This window comes from Chiloscyllium punctatum, chromosome 2 (genome assembly GCF_047496795.1).
Source record: "Chiloscyllium punctatum isolate Juve2018m chromosome 2, sChiPun1.3, whole genome shotgun sequence".
In the NCBI taxonomy this organism is placed as follows: domain Eukaryota; kingdom Metazoa; phylum Chordata; class Chondrichthyes; order Orectolobiformes; family Hemiscylliidae; genus Chiloscyllium; species Chiloscyllium punctatum.
Genome location: NC_092740.1, coordinates 147,721,647 through 147,739,916, shown reverse-complemented (window position 1 = coordinate 147,739,916; position 18,270 = coordinate 147,721,647). Strand labels below are relative to the sequence as shown.

The following is an 18,270-nucleotide window of genomic DNA, read 5'->3' as shown; positions in this document are numbered from 1 at the left end:
ACTCAAGGGAAACCAAGTTCACAATATGTCCTTCCCTTCTCAGAAGCACTGTTCTTTCCTGTCATCTTACTTCAAGGACTTCATAGGACTGCTCCAAACTTCAAGTAATAACTGAAATAAAAACCTCTCTAAGCTTACAAAAAACCAACTCTCCTCTATGTTCAACTGGAGCTTGTTCATCTTGTTTAGTTGCAAGACACCAGTGGTGTTCACAAAAAGTCAAGAACTCCAAAGCGAAGCCTCAAATTGTATTTTTAAATAAATTAATATGATCACAGAATTACTTGCATGTAAGTTATTAACTTCAGACACACAGAAAACCCACAAAGTTACTTACTCAAAAACTATGAACGCAACAATTCAACTCAAGGTTAGCGACTGCTATCAAGTGATGAATAGTGGTACTTAAATGGCCAGGTGTTTCTTTTGAAAAGATTTTGACCCCATCACCATTTTGAAACAGCCTTGACCAAAGTCATAAATGACTTGCTACATAACTAAGGGCCCCCCACATCCCCCACCATTTAGCTGCAGCTTTTAAACGGTTTGATCACACTAGATTACAATGCTTCCCCATCATCAAACTGTATGGGACAGCAGGAGTCTGGTTCATTCTCATAATTCATTTGTCACCAGAGAATCATCACTCCTGCCCCTACTCCTGCAGAGTTCTCTCTGGCATATACCAAGCATTCTCCTTGCTCCCCCACTCAGTCTACATCATGCCTCTTGCCATCATTCTAAATAATAGCTTTAGTTTTCAAGTGTACACTGACTGCACAGATTTGTGCCTCACCAGGACCACACACCAACCTTGTCTCTAAACTGAGGCAATTGATCAAAAGTCACATATTGGCTCAAAGTAGTCTTTCCAATTCAAGTGGAACCACACTGATGTTCGTGGCAGTTATGCAAGACACAAAGAAGTGAAGGTTCTGAACAGGTCACTAGCATGCTGGCCTGGTAAACAACTTCAAAGTTGTGCCACATATTTTAAAAGAGATCAAGATTGACACATATTGTTGGAAAGAGCAGGAAGTAGCTAGGAGCTGGCCAAAATTAGAAGTAGCACTGGGCAGACAATACCGAGAGCCAAATTTGAACCGTCATTTATTTGACTGGTTATGAAATTTCTATATTAGAAACCTTCCCACATTCATCATTAAAACAAGAAATTGCATACCCACGAGAGCAGCAAACAACTGACTGCAATGAAGAATAAGATTTTGCAGATGAAAATTAAGTAATGCAATTTCAAATTGGACCATTATGGAAATCCAAGAATAGACTATTGATATTTATTTAGACAAGCAAACTCAACACACTGACCAGTTTTAACTGGCATTGATTTTCATAGCATGTGCTGTCAGAAGACACTAAAAATCAATCTACTAGGTTAGTAATCAGGTACACTGATTTGGTTTCAGGCTAGGTTCAGATATTTAAACTTGTTCCAGCATTAATCATGACCACCGGGTATGCCAAAATAATCTACCATGTGTTTAAAGATTAACGCAGAAACTAATTCAGAAATGTCAGTGGAGTTCACCATCTGGCACACCTGCCATACAGATACACACAGTGCCCCATTCTTTACTAACAGAAAGAAATGTACACATACTGCCTGTTTCAGTGTAACAAAACATCTTGACCAATAGGAGCCAATAAGTCTTATTTAAGATCTAAAAAGTGTCACATTAAATGTCAGTCATGAATGGGCACATTCTCCACACCAAAGCAGTCAACAGAGTCTTGTTGTTAAACAATTAGGACTCCCTCTTACAATATATTGTTTTCTCTTTATGATGGTATTCCTTGCAATTTGTCTTGATGGGTGCTAAACAGAGAGCTTTGATAAAATATACTGAAAACAACAAACGCTGAAATCCCAACAGCATCCATGGAACGACAGCAAGTGAACGTTTCGGGCGGGGGGGGTGGTGGGGGAAGAGGCAGTGATGTCGGAGTAATGGGTGTAGAGTGCTGGTGGAGAAAAGATGTTGATAGCTCTGATTAAGTGATAGGAATGCAAGAATGGCAGAACAGTAGTCCAAACTATAGCATAAATGTTGACCCTTCCACACTTCACTTCTAGACTCGAAACATTAGCTTGCTCTCTCCGTAGATGCTGGCTGACCTGTTATCTCCAGCACTTGTTGCTTTCAGTACAGATTACAGCGTCTGCAGTAATTTGCTCTGATAAAAATTCATCAACAATACTCACAAAAAAATTGTGAACAATCATTCCAAAACAATCACTTCCATATTTAGCTTGCAAAAAGTGTTCTGTGTTGGTTCGAAGACCTCTCATCCAGATAAACTAATGTTAGAACACAAAATGGCTCCGTGCCTTTTAAAAAAAAAATCCATTTCAATAATACCAATGTACTTTGACACAACATCGTGCAACCAACGTAGGCTTTCCAACCAGCAGCTTAACTTGCATAGTATTTATACTTGCCTCATCTGCTCTTCAATTTTAAACATGTTCTCAAGTGCCTGTGGTGCTGACTCTGTTTGCCTAATCCTGCAAATGGAAGTATTCAGTTGCTCATTCTGTTGATCACTAATTCTTAAATTCAAGTGCCAGTAAGAAACAATGATAAGGAAATTAGGTCAAGGTGGCCACAAGACTTGCATTATCACCACTAGTATGGTTTTAAATACCAGTGCAGCAAACGATTTGCAAAATCTATGTGATAGCTTTACCCTGTTTAAAATCATGAAATATCTACTCTTTATTAACTACGAGTGGCACTTAAATGCGATTTTTTACTTCAGATTTTCAGCGTAAATGAGAAAAAATACTTTTCCATAGCAACTCAAACAGAAACTTTGCCAAGTTGAATGACAAAGAGCTTTACAATTCAGGTCATGTTACATCAATACCCTCAAGCATTAGGTATCTAGTGAGAAATTTCAAGTTATTCTGTGGGATAGTAGCTCTCCTGAAGAGATCATTGCTCACTGCATATTGTGCAACTTGCAAACTGGCTAATGACTGCTACACAACTGAAAATTTCTCAATCAAAATTAAATTACATTGGCAAGACAAAGTCATTTTGTCGACTTGCCAACCAATCAGCATTCTTTGTCTGCATTGTATTTTGAGATTTAAAATGGAGCATTCTTGTGTTTATCCTGATGAGCATAAGATAGGCGAAGATTCAGCTACACTTCCCTCTTCAATAGACAGGCAGAGGTTAGAAGAACACAGCAAGCCAGGCAGCATCATGAGGTGGAGAAGTCAATGCTTTAGGTGTAACACTTCTTTAGGACTGGGGCCTCCCCACCTGCCGAATCCCTTCCCAGCCCCTCGCCATCCCTTCCACTGCTCCCTGCCACCAACCGGATTTATTCCTCCCATTGACCAACCAGGTCATACCCTCTGCCTGTCTTCACCTATTCCCCACTTTGCCATCCTGTCCCTGCCACCCCCTTTATCTACAGCTCCATCCAGACCCAGAGTCCTGAAGGGTTACACCCATAACATCGACTTGACTACCTCCTGATACTGCCTGGCTTGCTGTGTTCTTCCAGCCTCCTGCTTGTCTAATTTGAATTCCAGCATCTGCAGTTTTTTTTTGGCTCTTCAGCAATATGCTAATCTTAAGCAGCTACATTTACCAGGATATACATGCTTACATGGACCCCATCAATGGAGCCTAGTGCAAACACCAACACTGATGCACCAAATGGATTACTTCGATTAAAATAAAATTTGACAGGTGATAGGTCCACATTTCACTACCCAAACTTTCAATAAAGTTAACAAACTTCCGATAAGCTAGTTTGACAAGTCTCCTTCAAATGACTGGCTTTCCAGTATATTCAGAATCATGTCCTAAAATTATTGATTGTATTATTTCCAAGTTATTTCTGCCGATTCCACAATGCAGCATATAAAGTTGCCTCACTGAAATTACAACTAACCTTCATCAAAACTATATTCCGGTTCTGGATGGAAGGTGTCAATGTACCCAGCTCAATCACTAACTCTTTTATTGAAAGTTCCTGGAACTGGAAATATTCAGAATCCTCTATGTTATCCTTTAAGTGGAAAAGGTGGCTGCATCTCCTGAAAACAGAGAGGGGGCCAGGTAAAGGCTAGTCATCAAGTGCTGCAATGGACTCATGTCCTGTGTACACCACCTCTTCACTGATTCCAGCCTCTGAAATTAGACCAAGCAGGCTTCTTTATAATACTGCTGACTCAGTTTTTAGAAGCAGCTTCCAACTCAAGAGAAAGATAAGCAGTTTTTGGATATCAAAATTTTAGATAAGGTACCAAAATTAGCAAAGAAATTGCCAACTATATTGTGACATCTCCCTCAACAGCTATGTGGTCAGCCATCCATATTCCAATAACTCATTGCAGAAATGAAATCTGACATCCCCTTCATTCTAGCACCAAAACTTCACAAGATTCCCTTCATCTTTTGCTGTTTTCCAGAAAGAAAATTAGCTGAAATTTTAAACACATTCCTGATGCAATTTTGATCAGTCTTTCTTAGCCTTAGTTTAGTGGGATGCCCAAAACTTGATACAATACTGTAATCTGTTGCTTAGACAGTAATTGCTTTGATTTAATGCCTCACTGAAGCATTTACTGCAAGTCTTAAGAGCACTAGTATATAAATTTGCGAGCTACCAGTAAAATGCAAGTAACAACTTGAAACGACAGAGACAAGTCATCTTCTCTCAAATCATTTTATTAGACTAAGGAAGAAGCCATGCAAACATTTGGAATTAAAATACTTTTTTTTCTGCAGCCTCAAGCAACCCAAATTTCCCAAACATACGAAAACATTATTTTTCCTTTTATCAATCTGATCATTTCCTCTTACACCTGCCTTTCGAACATAAAAACACCAAGCATAAAACCTTGCACATCTTTCACTCAAAATTACAAATGCAACATTATGTATAGTATTAAGCAAAAACTGAAGGCAGTGGACATTATAAAGACTTTGACCCCAGAATCAATCCAAGCATTAAGATGTGTCCACTGCAGTTACAACACTAGCATCTACCTGAGGCATTTGACAAGGTTCCCCATGGGAGACTGATTAGCAAGGTTAGATTTCTCGGAATACAGGGAGAACTAGCCATTTGGATACAGAACTGACTCAAAAAGTAGAAGAGAGAGGGTGGTGGTGGTGGGTTGTTTATCAGACTGGAGACCTGTGACCAGTGGAGTGCCACAAGGATCTGTGCTGAGCCCTCTACTTTTTGTCATTTACATAAATGATTTGGATGCGAGCATAAGTACAGTTAGTAAGTTTGCAGATGACACCAAAATCAAAATTGGAGGTGTAGTGGACAGCGAAGAGGGTTACCTCAGATTACAACAGGCTCTGGACCAGATGGGACAATGGGCTGTGAAGTGGCAGATAGAGTTTAATTCAGATAAATGCGTGGTGCTGCAGTTTGGGAAAGCAAATCTTAGCAGGACTTATACACTTAATGGTAAGGTCCTAGGGAGTGTTGCTGAACAGAGAGATCTTGGAGTACAGGTTCACAGCTCCTTGAAAGTGGAGTCGCAGGCAGACAGAATAGTGAAGGCAGCGTTTGGTATGCTTTCCTTTATTGGTCAGAATATTGCGTACAGGGTTTGGGAGGTCATGTTGAGGCTGTACAGGACATGGGTTAAGCCACAGGTGGAATATTTCGTGCAATTCTGGTCTCCTTCCTATCGGAAAGATGTTATGAAACTTGAAAGGGTTCAGAAAAAATTTACAAGGATGTTGCCAGGGTTGGAGGATCTGAGCTACAGGGAGAGGCTGAACAGGCTGGGGCTGTTTTCTCTGGAGCGTCGGAGGCTGAGGGGTAACCTATAGAGGTTTACAAAATTATGAAGGGCATGGATAGGATAAATTGACAAAGTCTTTTCCCTGGGGTCAGGGAGTCCAGAACTAGAGGGCATAGGTTTAGGGTGAGAGGGAAAAGATATAAAAGAGACCTACAGGGCAACTTTTTCATGCAGAGGGTGGTACGTGTATGGAATGAGCTGCCAGAGGAAGTGGTGGAGTCTGGTACAACTGCAACATTTAAGAGGCATTTGGATGGGTATATAAATAGGAAGGGTTTGGAGGGATATGGGCCGAGTGCTGGCAGGTGAGACTAGTTTGGGTTGGGATACCTGGTCAGCATGGACAGGTTGGACCGAAGCGTCTGTTTCCATGCTGTACATCTCGATGACTCTACCTGACAATGTGGAACATTACATAGTGATGTCCAGTCTACAAAGAACTTCAGTCAAATCACATCCAGCCAATTAGTACCCCTTCTTGTTCCAAGCAATTAAAGGTGCCATCCAGTGACAATTTCTCAGCAAGAATCTGCACCCTGATTCTCTGTTGGGGACCTGCCAGAGCTTCTCAGTTCCTGACTTCATTACAACCTTGTCCAAATATGGACAGAAAAGCTCAAATCATGAAGGTCCCCTGGGTTTGAATCACAGGTTGCACAAAGGAATAGATTTACTGGTAGCCCATTACCTCAGCTCCAAGACTCATTATAGAAGCTCTATAGCATAGTGTTCTAAGTCTACTGTTGCTTCAATGACTTTCCCTCTAACATAAGGTCAGAAATAGAATAGGTTCACTCATGATTGCATAATATTCACACCATTCCCAACCTCTCAGATACTGAAGCAGCCCAGGCCCATATGCAGCAAGGTCTGGATAACATTCCAGCTCGAGATGCCAAATGGTGAGGAATATTTGTATAACACAATTGCTCTTACATGTGATAGCTTAATCTAAAGGAGTGGCAATGAGCCTCAAATAATCACTTGGCAGCAAGTGTGGTGCAAGCTAACAGAAAGCATGAAGTGGACTGTGCATATCACCTGCTGCAAATGTGGAAGGAGGTTACAGTGGCAAAATGGACCTGATTGTTCTGGGACAACACATCACCAAAATCTGACTACCAACATCATGTGGACAATGACAATGCTCCCAAGATCATCACATGAAAGAAAGTGAAGTGTATACTGTTACCAGAGTCCATTTGTCAATTCTGTAGCAACAGGGAAGTGATGGTTCTGCTTTGGGAAGTATGCACACAGATTTTAGATGCATGAAGGTGTCCGAATGTCTTAAGTATAGTTCCTACCCACTCTAAATAGGAAAGGGGATGGGAAAGATGCCTTAAGAGGTATGCGCTTACACTCGTTTGTGGCTGATGAAACCAGACTTTGCAAGATCACTAGCTCCATGGTCAAATAAAGAAATCTAAATTATGTAAATTGCAACGTTAGAACACACATGGATAATCTCAAGATTGACTGTCCCAAGCAAAACTGCAATTACATCAATTGAACTACCAAGACTCAAAGCGAAAAACCAGACCGATTCCAGAAGAAGGCCAGCTGAATTAACACAAGCAGAAAGTAGACCTTTTATTGAAAAGAAAAGCCAACAGTAACCTCGATATCTACAAAGTTGATTTTGCCATCAAGAATAAGATCTTGGATGGTTTGCCAGAATTCTTTAACTGAATACATGAAAAGGCTCATGATGTTTCACCTGTAGCTTAGATATAATCAATATGCTAAGATCTCAGCTGAGTGTAATACTGCACAAGTTCAAATCCAGAACAAATCCTGGCTTGTTAGATAATGTGTAATCTTTACAGTCAATTGACCAGATAGTTAGCTAAGACACGTCATCTACTGTATCCATTGCATCCAATGTGGTCTCCTCTATTGGGGAGACAGGATGATGACTTGCAGATCATTTCAGGGAACATGTCTGGGACACCCCACCACCTTGTAGCTGAACACAGCAACTTCCCCCTCCCATTCCGCCAAAGACATACAGGTCCTGGGCCTCCTCTAGGAAGCAGAATACCTTATCTTCTATCTCCTGCCACAGAGGATCAATGTGGATTTTACTGGTTTCCCCACTTCCCCTCCATCCACCTTATCCCAGTCCCAAACTCCCAACTCCGTATCACCCTCTTGAATTGTCCTACCTGTCCCTCTTCCTTCACATCTATCTGCTCCACCCTCCTCAGATCTATCACTTTCACCTCCAACTTCTTTGACCTAAAGCATTCCCAGCTACTTTCCCACCAGCCCCATGCTGCACCCACCCTCTTCCCCCACCTTCCCATTTACCTCTCAGGCCCCCGGCCAACAAGCCTCATTTCTCATGAAGAGCTTATGCCCGAAACGTCAACTCTCCTGCTCCTCGGATGCTGCCCGACTGGCTGGGCTTTTCCAGCACCACACTCTCAACTCGGATCTCCAGTCCCTGCAGTCCTCAGTTTCTCCAGGTAGTTAGTTATAAATATATTCAGACAAGGCTACAAAAGCTCTTGGATGCAGATGCACAAGGACATCAGTGTCTCACACAAAAGGGAAAAACAAACTCAGCAGGTCAGTTGAAAATATCTTACACAAACAACAAGAAGTATCAATCCATTTCCCAACACTACTCCTTTACATAAAGTCAGGTAGAGAGAAATTTCACTCCCGCCTCAACTTTTTTACTGAACAGATTCCATCCAGTTTCTTCCCTTTGGACTGCCAAAACAAGAAGTCAGAGTGAATGCAGCATGGAATCAGGCCCTTAAATTCAACTCACCCATGCCGATCATAATCCCAATCTGACTTAATCCCATTTGCCAGCATTTGGCGCTTCCTATTCATATACCCATCCAGATGCCCTTTAAATGTTGTAATTGTACCAGCCTCCGCCATATGCACTGCCCTCTGCAAGTAAAAGCTGCTTCTTGAGGACCCTTTTAAATTTTCCCTCTCTCACCTTAAACCTGTGCCCTCTACTTTTGAACTCCTCTACATTGGGGAGATGATCTTGACTACTCACTCTATCTATGCCCCTCATGATTTTATAAACTTCAACAAAACTTTAATGTACCTTTCTAGAGTCCACTTACATGAATCTTTCAGATTTCTGATGGCCTAAACTTGCTCATATCTAAAATAGAGTCATAGAGATGTACAGCATGGAAACAGACCCTTTGGACCATGCCAACCAGATATCCCAACCCAATCTAGTCCCACCTGCCCGCAATCGGCCCATATCCATCCAAACCCTTCCTATTCATATTCCCATCCAAATGCCTCTTAAATGTTGCAATTGTACCAGCCTCCACCACATCCTCAGGCAGCTCATTCCATACACGTACCAACCTCTGTGTGAAAAAGTTGCCCTGTAGGTCTCTTTTATATCTTTCCCCTCTCACCCGAAACCTATGCCATCTAGTTCTTGACTCCCCAACCGCAGGGAAAAGACTTTGCCTATTTATCCTATCCATGCCCTTCATAATTTTGTAAACTTCTATAAGGTCACCCCTCAGCCTCCGACGCTCCAGGGAAAACAGCCCCAGCCTGTTCAGCCTCTCCCTGTAGCTCAGATCCTCCAACCCTGGCAACATCCTTGTAAATCTTTTCTGAACCCTTTCAAGTTTTACAACATCTTTCCGATAGGAAGGAGACCAGAATTGCACGCAATATTCCAACAGTGGCCTAACCAATGTCCTGTACTGCCGCAACATGACCTCCCAAACCCTGTACGCAATACTCTAACCAAGGAAAGCATACCAAACGCCTTCTTCACTATCCTATCTACCTCCGACTCCACTTTCAAGGAGCTGTGAACCTGCACTCCAAGGTCTTTGTTCAGCAACACTCCCTAGGCCCTTACCATTAAGTGTATAAGTCCGGCTAAGATTTGCTTTCCCAAAATTCAGCACCTCGCATTCATCTGCATTAAACTCCATCTGCCACTTCTCAGCCCATTGGCCCATCTGGTCAAGATCCTGTTGTAATCTGAGGTAACCCTCTTCGCTGTCCACTACACCTCCAATTTTGATTTTGGTGTCATCTGCAAACTTACTAACTGTACCTCTTATGCTCGCATCCAAATCATTTATGTCAATGACAAAAAGTAGAGGACCCAGCACCGAACCTTGTGGCACTCCACTGGTCACAGGCCTCCAGTCTGAAAAACAACCCTCCACCACCACCCTCTGTCTTCTACCTTTGAGCCAGTTCTGTATCCAAATGGCTAGTTCTCCCTGTATTCCAAGAGATCTAACCTTGCCAATCAGTCTCCCATGGGGAACCGTGTCGAACGCCTTACTGAAGTCCATATAGATCACATCTACCGCTCTGCCCTCATCAATCGTCTTTGTTACTTCTTCAAAAAACTCAATCAAGTTTGTGAGACATGATTTCCCACGCACAAAGCCATGTTGACTATCCCTAAATCAGTCCTTGCCTTTCCAAATACACGTACATCCTGCCCCTCAGGATTCCCTCCAACCACTTGCCCACCACCGAGGTCAGGCTCACTGATTGGAGGGTTGTTTTTCAAACTGAAGGCCTGTTACCTGCGGTGCTCCACAAAAATCAGTGCTGGGTCCACTTTCGTCTGTCATGGATATAATGGACTTAGTTGAGAATAAAAGAGGCATGGTTACTAAATTTGCAGGTGACACCAAAATTGGTGGTACAGTGAACAGCGAAACAAGTTATCTACAATTACAAAGACATTTGATTAATTGGGTCAATGGGCTGAGGAGTGGCAGATGGACTTTAATTTGGATAAATGTGAAGTATTGCATTTTGGTTGAACAATCAAGGACTTACACAATTAATGGTTGGGCCTTGGTTAGTGTTGACAAACGGAGACCTCATGGCTCAGGTACATAAAACTTAGAAATTTGCATCACAGGGTGGTTAAGTTGGTATTTAGCACACTTGCCTTCACTGTTCAGACCATGAAGTATAGGAGTTGAGTTTGTACAGGACATTAGTGAGGCCCATTCTGGAGTACTGTATCCAGTTCTGGTCAGCCTATGACAGGAAAGATATTATTAAGCTGGAGAGGGTTCAGAAAAGAATTACCACAAAGTTGTCAGGAATACAGAGTTTGAGTTATAAGTGTGGGTGACACAATGCAACTAAAAAACTATAGCTACGTTACCTTACTTCAAAGGCACATCACAAATGACTTCCAGACTACTCAGACCCCTTGGCATCATGGTAGCCCACAAACCTACCAACACACTTAAACAACGACTAATGAACTAAAAAGGATCCATTAGATATTACCAGCAAAACTAATGTCATCTCCAAGATATTATGCAAGATCTGTTAAAAACATGACATTGGACAAACTAGCAGGAAACGTGCCACCAGGATAAGTGAACACCAACTGGCCACCAAAAGACACGACCCACTATCACTAGTTTCTATACATACAGACAAAGGAGGACATCACTGACTGGGACAACAGACACATCCTAGGACAAGTGAAACAAAGACACGCACGAGAATTCTTCGAGGCCTGGCATTCTAACCAGAACTCCATAAATAAGCACATCGATTTAGATCCTATCTACCTTCTCTTGACTAAAAGGAACTGGAAACGACATTACCCACTTAAGAAACCAAGACCTAGAAATAGAGAGGCGGGACATACCACCAGCACTTCACCACAGACTCTCACTAATGATGTTCCCAGTATGGTGACGAAATGTCTGAAAGCAAACCTTCATGTTCAGCTTGCTAACTTACACACTTACCATCAACCCTGAGCTACAAATCATCTCAAAAATCCCTAGCGGCTGAACAGGATGGGACCTTGTTTCAGGGTATTTACCTTATGGAAGTTTGTGAAGTTTGACGGGTACAGATAAGGTGAATGAATGGCAGGTGTCTTTTCCATGGGGTTGAGCATTTCAAGATTAGAGGGCATATTTTTAAGGTGACAGGAGCAAAATTTTAAAACTACATGAGTGGCAACATTTTTATACAGAGTAGTTCTTGTGTGGAATAAACTTCCAAAAGAAGTGATGAATGCAGCTACAGTTACCATATTTAAAAGACACCTGGATAAGTACATGATTAAAGAAATGCTTAGAGGAATACGGTTAAGTGCAGGGAGGTAGGACTCGTTTAGTTTGGGATTATGGTCAGTATGGACTGGTTGGCCCGAAGGATCTAGGGCAATAGTGATCGGCTCTTCTCATCAAAAAACCCGGCTTTCCTGTTAAAAGAAGCTATTTTCCCAACAGAACTCAACAAATTAGACTAATTGCTTTCTGGTCTGTTGTAAACCTAGCAGTAGAAATATTCCTGACTGCAGTTGTATACTTTGTTGGAAATGATGAAGTTGGATCACAGAGTTAATTTTCTGACCCAAACATTATATTCATGAAACAAGCCTCATCCATCTCCCTATATTTTAAATTAAACTCACTCAACTTTTACCACAATGCCACATCTATCAGTGTATAAGGGTCAATCCTCAAATCTGATCAAGATGTGAAGGAAAGGTTCCATTCTGACCTCAAAGTCCTCGATGCAATCCCAAAGGAATAAAAGATTATTGTTATGAGGGGTTTTAAATGTTGGCTGTGATTCCAGTGTCTGCAGAGGAACTACTGGGGGGAGAAAAGGCAAAATGAAGCCAACATAATCGCTGTCATCCTTCTCACCACAGTGTGCTCAGCACAGCCTTAAGGTAATATTTTCTTCCATCCAAAAAACAAATACAAATCACATTTAAGCATCCCAGATCAAAGCACTGGGACCTCTGAATGATGTAATTGTTCATGTCAAAGATCCAAGTGATGTCTGCATCACTGGAACCCTGTTGGGACAGCAATTGCCTGGAGGACAGAATCAATTTAGTCAATTGGTAGACGTATCCACCCAATACCAAGTCAATGCAAGAAACATCTCAGCCCGATAACACCTGGTAGAAGAGAAATACACCTCAGTCTATGCAAAACATTTGCACACATCCAACTCAATTTCAGAGCAGTGGATAAAATAAAGTTTGTTGCACCAGGCAATTATGACCAGACCATTGGGTTCAACTATCACTGTCTCCAGAACTGGATCCATGAAATGATGCAGAAATGTGAGAACCTGAGGAACAGAAACAAGCAGCCTCACTGCCTAACAGAGCAAGACACGGTCACAAGCCAAGAAAGCAGTATTCCAACAACTGAAGTGTGGCATCCTTTATCATAAAGGCTTTCCTTTCAGCATCTTATTCGTTTGAATGCTTATTGTAGATCTTCCATTGATGGCTGGATTTTAACTACGAAGTACTATGGGATATCCTACAGAACATCAATTCAAGTTCATGACTGGAAATGTTATTTCCAGTGTTAAGAAGCGGAATTTCAGCCTTAAGACAAATATGTGACGAAGGAATTTTCACAAGTTTGCCATGACTTAGGCAAATAGAAGCAACAGAAAGCCCAGGAGACTCAGCTATGCAGACTGACATGACTTAAGAAAATTCCTTGACAAGTTTATATTGTTGAGTTTGTTGCAGGTAGCATAAACATGAAGCCAATTAGTTTTGATTCTTCTGTTCTGAAGAAAAAACAAGTCTTTCCAATCAGTTCACAAGAGAGCAGCTGGTGTTTTTTTCCAGTTTAGTTTGAGGGCATTAGTCACTTTGGGAGAAGGGTTTTCTGGCTTTTAAAGTTCCTAAGCTGGGGCAGCCTGTGTAGAAGCCTTCAAGTTGTTACAACTGACAACTTCTGGCTCCTCAGAATTGACAGACATTGTGAAAAGCCAACAAACTCAAAGAAATCAAAAGTTTCTCTGTAGCTCATCAAAAAGAAAGTGAAAAACATCAATTCAGAAGAGTTAAAAAGCTGAGATAGGAAAGATATTTCTCTGGAGATTGCGTTTATGCAATGGATGAGGAGGAGAAACTTTGTTTTCACGTTTGCGTTAAGGTGCGCTGTAGTCTGTAGCATTGAGCTTTCTTTTTTTTCCTTCTGCATAATAAACTTATACACTGTCATTAAAGAACATCTGAAGCCTCATTCAAATGTTTCTACAACCAACCATTTTATCGAATTACAAAAAATAATTAAATACATGATCAAGTCAGGTTTTATTATATGACCAGATTTGTCCAGTCTAAGCATGACAGGTTTTTAACCCCACAACAAAATGCTTAACTTACTGAATCATTCCCCTCAAGAAAACAATCTGCCCTTTTCCAGAAACGTGGAAGAAAGCAAGATTTTCATGAAGCGAACACCTCAAAAACATTAGGACTCTTGTTTGTGATAAAGTATTTATAAAGCACAGGTGTAGTTATCCAATTGCACAAAAGGTAATAAAATTGTGCATGCTTTTGCAACTAAGATGTAATTCTAGACTGTCAAACTGCATTCACAGTTCAAAAAAAAGCAAAAACTTATTGTAATGCAACATCTAGATATCATCTTTACCATCGGGGGAGGAAAAAAAATACATTTAGAGGCAAAGGCACTTTCTCAATAATATAAAAAAGAGAGGGCAGAGAGAAAAAGTCCACTTTCATTGCTTTGACTCAAATAACCTAAGTCCTGACACAGGCTAATCATCTGCATTATTAGCAAGCTTTGAAGGCGAAAGATGACAAAAAGGTGACAGGAAAGAAAGTGCCTTGGTTTACTGCAGAACAAGACAGTGTCATACTATATCCTATGTATATAACCCAAACACATGGACCCTGAGTAAATGAAGCTACATACATCATCTATTTTAAATGCAATGTCTGAAACCTCTGAGTATAGCACAAGTCTACAAAGTGCGCATAAGTTACACAGAGTCAAACTGAAAGTTAAGTCATATATATTGATGTATTGTCTCTTAATTTGCAGTAGATGCAATAATTATAATTAACTCATTTTGATCTGAAACTCTTTAATCATCAGCACACACTTCACTTTTGCATAATTTTACAATATCTTTAAATTTACAAGTACATCAATGGAATCATATAAGGCAACCAAAAACCAGTACATGCACTACAAAAGGCACAAACTTCATGCAGCTAACACCTTGGACAGTCATTAAATTCAAACATATGAGTTTAAAAACAGTCTATGGATACGACAGTAATTTTTTTTGTCTTTTTGTATCTTGAACAATTTGCATTTATCCTGTGTGTTTAATGACATGTCAAAATGCGTTTTGCAGGAATACCAGCAAGCAAAATCTGACAAACAGCACATTAGTCCAGATAACTAAAAGCTTAACCAAAAAGCTAAGTTTTAAACAGCTGAAATATACAAATTAGGATGGATAAGAGTCAGAATTAGAAGAACACAGCAAACTTTGTTGATTGCCAGGTCGAGGGAGATTACAAAGATAGCAAAAAGCAGGCAATGGAGCAAGTTGAAAGCAAAAAATTATTCAAACTTGAACAGCACAAATAGCTATGTCAGCAGGAATTTAATGGAACTGTACCAATACCAGTGGCTATAAACTGACTGAAGATGCTGGTTTAGGAGTATTGTCACTGGCCTTGTAATCCATAGGTTCAGGCTCATCCTCTGGGGACACGACTTCAAATCTCTTAATTCCAGATTTTGTTAATTGAATTAAAATATCATGAACTGTGGTTAAGATCATTAATTAACAGCGACTTTGAAAGTATTGTCAATATTCAAAAAAATCTACTTTAGGGAAGGAAAATATGTCATCCTTACCTGGTCTGGCCTACATATGATTCCAGAACCACAATGTAGTTGACTCTTAACTGTCCTCTGAAATGGCCTCTCAAGGCACTAAGTTCAAGGGATATTATGGATGAGCACAAGTGCTGGTATGACCACTGACACCCACATTCTATGAAAGAAGAAAGAAAAAAGAAAGAGCAAAATTTATGTTGTAAAGTACTTACAATTTTTGATGTTGACACTATACTGACTTGTATACGTAACGGAGTATGGTTTCAAGTCGGAGTTGGAAACACCAATTCTGAGCATTGGTGCATAGTCCTCTCAGAAAGACTATATCGTATCTTAACAGTACCATAATGATTCTAAAAAAGAAACTCAAAGAACTGTGGATGCTGGAAATCAGAAATCAAAACGGACGTTTCTGGAAAAAATCAGGTCTGGCAGCATCTGTGGAGAGAAAGCAGAGTTAATGTTTCAGGTCCAGTGACCCTTTTCAGAACTGAAGACTTCAGTGTTTTGAAGGAGGGTGACTGGACCCAAAACGTTAAGTCTGCTTTCTCTCCACAAAAGGCTGCCAGACTTGAGTTTTCCCAGCAATTTCTGTTTGTGTCCATAATGTTTATATGTAGTTAAAAACTGAAAAACAAACTTATTTGTCAAGTAGAAATAGTTATTTTCGGTTAAACTGAAACATCAGTCCATAATAATGATGGAAGCACAGATAATCCATGACTTAATGGGACTTTGCAGAGCTGTGGATAAAAAGTAAGGTAAGGTCACAGTAGTCTTACCAAACCATAGGTCTATTCTCTCAGAGAAACAAATGATGGTGATTTAACCAGTAGGTCATTATGCCTCAGCCAAGGGGAGAGGTTGAGAAGCAGAGTCCTGAACCTCATGCTATTATCACTATCTGCATCGCAAACACTGTCCAGCCAACTGACCTAACTAAAATCATAGTTGTTGGACAGACGAAGGAAATGGGGCTGACAAGATTGTTCATCAGTATCTAGTATTGATATCATGGGCAAAATAGCCTCCTCCCATGCTGTAAATGATGGCATAATTTATATATCACCTCTCAAAAACAAATTCTCTCTTAAAAGCTAAATTTCCTGAATCAATTGGACGCTTCTAAATATGCAGATCAAGTCAGGGAAATATAATGTAAATACTTAAATACGCTCAAATATAAGCCATCACTAGCTCATCAGTCCTAAACTAACTCAAAAACAAATGTTGGTAACTTCAAATTTAATCACAATTATTTTGCTTTTTACAGCGCAGAAAGGGACTGAATGGCCCAATGTGCCTGCACCAGCTCTATTAGCTGGGTTGGCTCGAATGTTTACTGCTAATTTCCTTGCCTTTTCCACATATGCCTACATTTTACGAAGTAAGATTCCTCAAAAAGACAACCACTTTCAACTTTATGTTTTTTTAAAAAATAACTGCAACTACCACGATTAAAACTATAGTAATGCAAACTATGCAAGCAATCTCAGACTTGTGAGATTAGCAATTTAACAGGAAGAAAACAAAGTGTCAAGAACAGTAGCCGATGAATTAACAAAACTTTCCATTTTGAAGACTGTACATATGGGACATATTAACAAGGCCGATGATATCCTCAACACTTTGGGAGTAGATCAGCCTAATTTTGATATACTCTTTGTTTGAGCCAAATGTTGACCTTTGGCATTTCCTTAAGTACCATAAAGCAGATAAATTTCTCCAAAGATTTTACTCTTTTCACAAAGACAGTTAACAAACCGACTTCACCACCTGCATCATTGTTTGACTGAAAAGCACTAATATTTTCCACTAAGCTCTACTTCATTTCCTTCAGCTCAGTTCAACTGAAGTCCTGCACACTTTGCTGGAACCAAACGAATGTCGCAGATCAAATTACATTTACTGGAGGTTTAACCACAATTTTTGTAGCTTGCAATCAGTCTTGCTTTACTAAATCATTTGCAAAGTGCCAACTTTTTATTTTCTACTTTTTTTGAGCACACCTCATTTTAGGTTGATATGGAGCGATTGAAATAAAAGTACAGATCACAAACTGTTAATTTCAGCTAAGCAAACATTGAACTACAATCTAGACAGATATCATTTCAACCAAATATTTTGTTAACAGCCCATTGTTACATGAGTAGCAAGTCATGCCTTTATGGCTGACTACTTAACCAGAAAAAAAAGAATATAAATAGATTTCAACTTTTAATTCAAATAAATAATTGATATTAATTGGCCAGTTGAACCAGGAAGTTTTAAATGCCTGAGTTATTTATACTTTTTTTTTAAAAAACTGAAAAATTCAATTTAATCACAATAAAAGCTTCTTGTTAAGAAGAAATTGACTGTGCACTCAGCTTACACTGGAGTAATAAGAGGACTGCCTCTTTCTGGTGACAATCAACCTTAAATTTAATATAATCTAGAGCAAAGGCAAAACATCTTTAAAAAAAACTTCATTTAAAAAATCTCCTGAAGTAGTTAGTTTCCTGTCTGTGGTAACTCTTGACATCCGCAACACCCTTAACCAGACTTGTTGCTTATTCTAAATCAGCTTACTTGAATGATTGAACTCGCTAATAAACTGACTTAAGGTTCAGGTACACCATAGACAAGCAAACGCCATGCTCACTGTAAAAGCCTGGTTACTCCAAGAACAGCACATGCTCAAAATATCAACTAAATATCTCATTTTGTAGTAAGTACTCAGGCTGCACAGGTAGGAAACCAGTTGTATTATCAATAGGTAACTGACTCTTACCATTAACAAAGCTTTCCTTCATGCAT

At 40.1% G+C, this 18,270-nt stretch overlaps 1 protein-coding gene across 10 annotated transcripts in view; it reads right to left on the bottom strand.

The window, feature by feature from the left end:
* dennd4c (DENN/MADD domain containing 4C) overlaps positions 1-18,270 on the bottom strand; it is a 152,286-nt gene that overhangs the window by 120,308 nt on the left and 13,708 nt on the right. For 6 of the 10 annotated variants that reach the window (XM_072590138.1, XM_072590103.1, XM_072590120.1 and 3 more), the window contains 2 exons: positions 15,490-15,628; positions 10,740-10,831 (listed from right to left, as the gene is read on the bottom strand). The exons of 2 other annotated variants lie outside the window; for them this stretch is intronic. In XM_072590138.1, the coding sequence (XP_072446239.1) occupies positions 10,740-10,788 (49 nt within the window). In that variant the 5' untranslated portion in view covers positions 10,789-10,831; positions 15,490-15,628. Of the gene's footprint in view, positions 1-8,125; positions 8,257-10,739; positions 10,832-15,489; positions 15,629-18,270 lie in introns of those variants that run through there. 2 more of the 10 variants (XM_072590159.1, XM_072590162.1) reach the window with 2 other exon arrangements.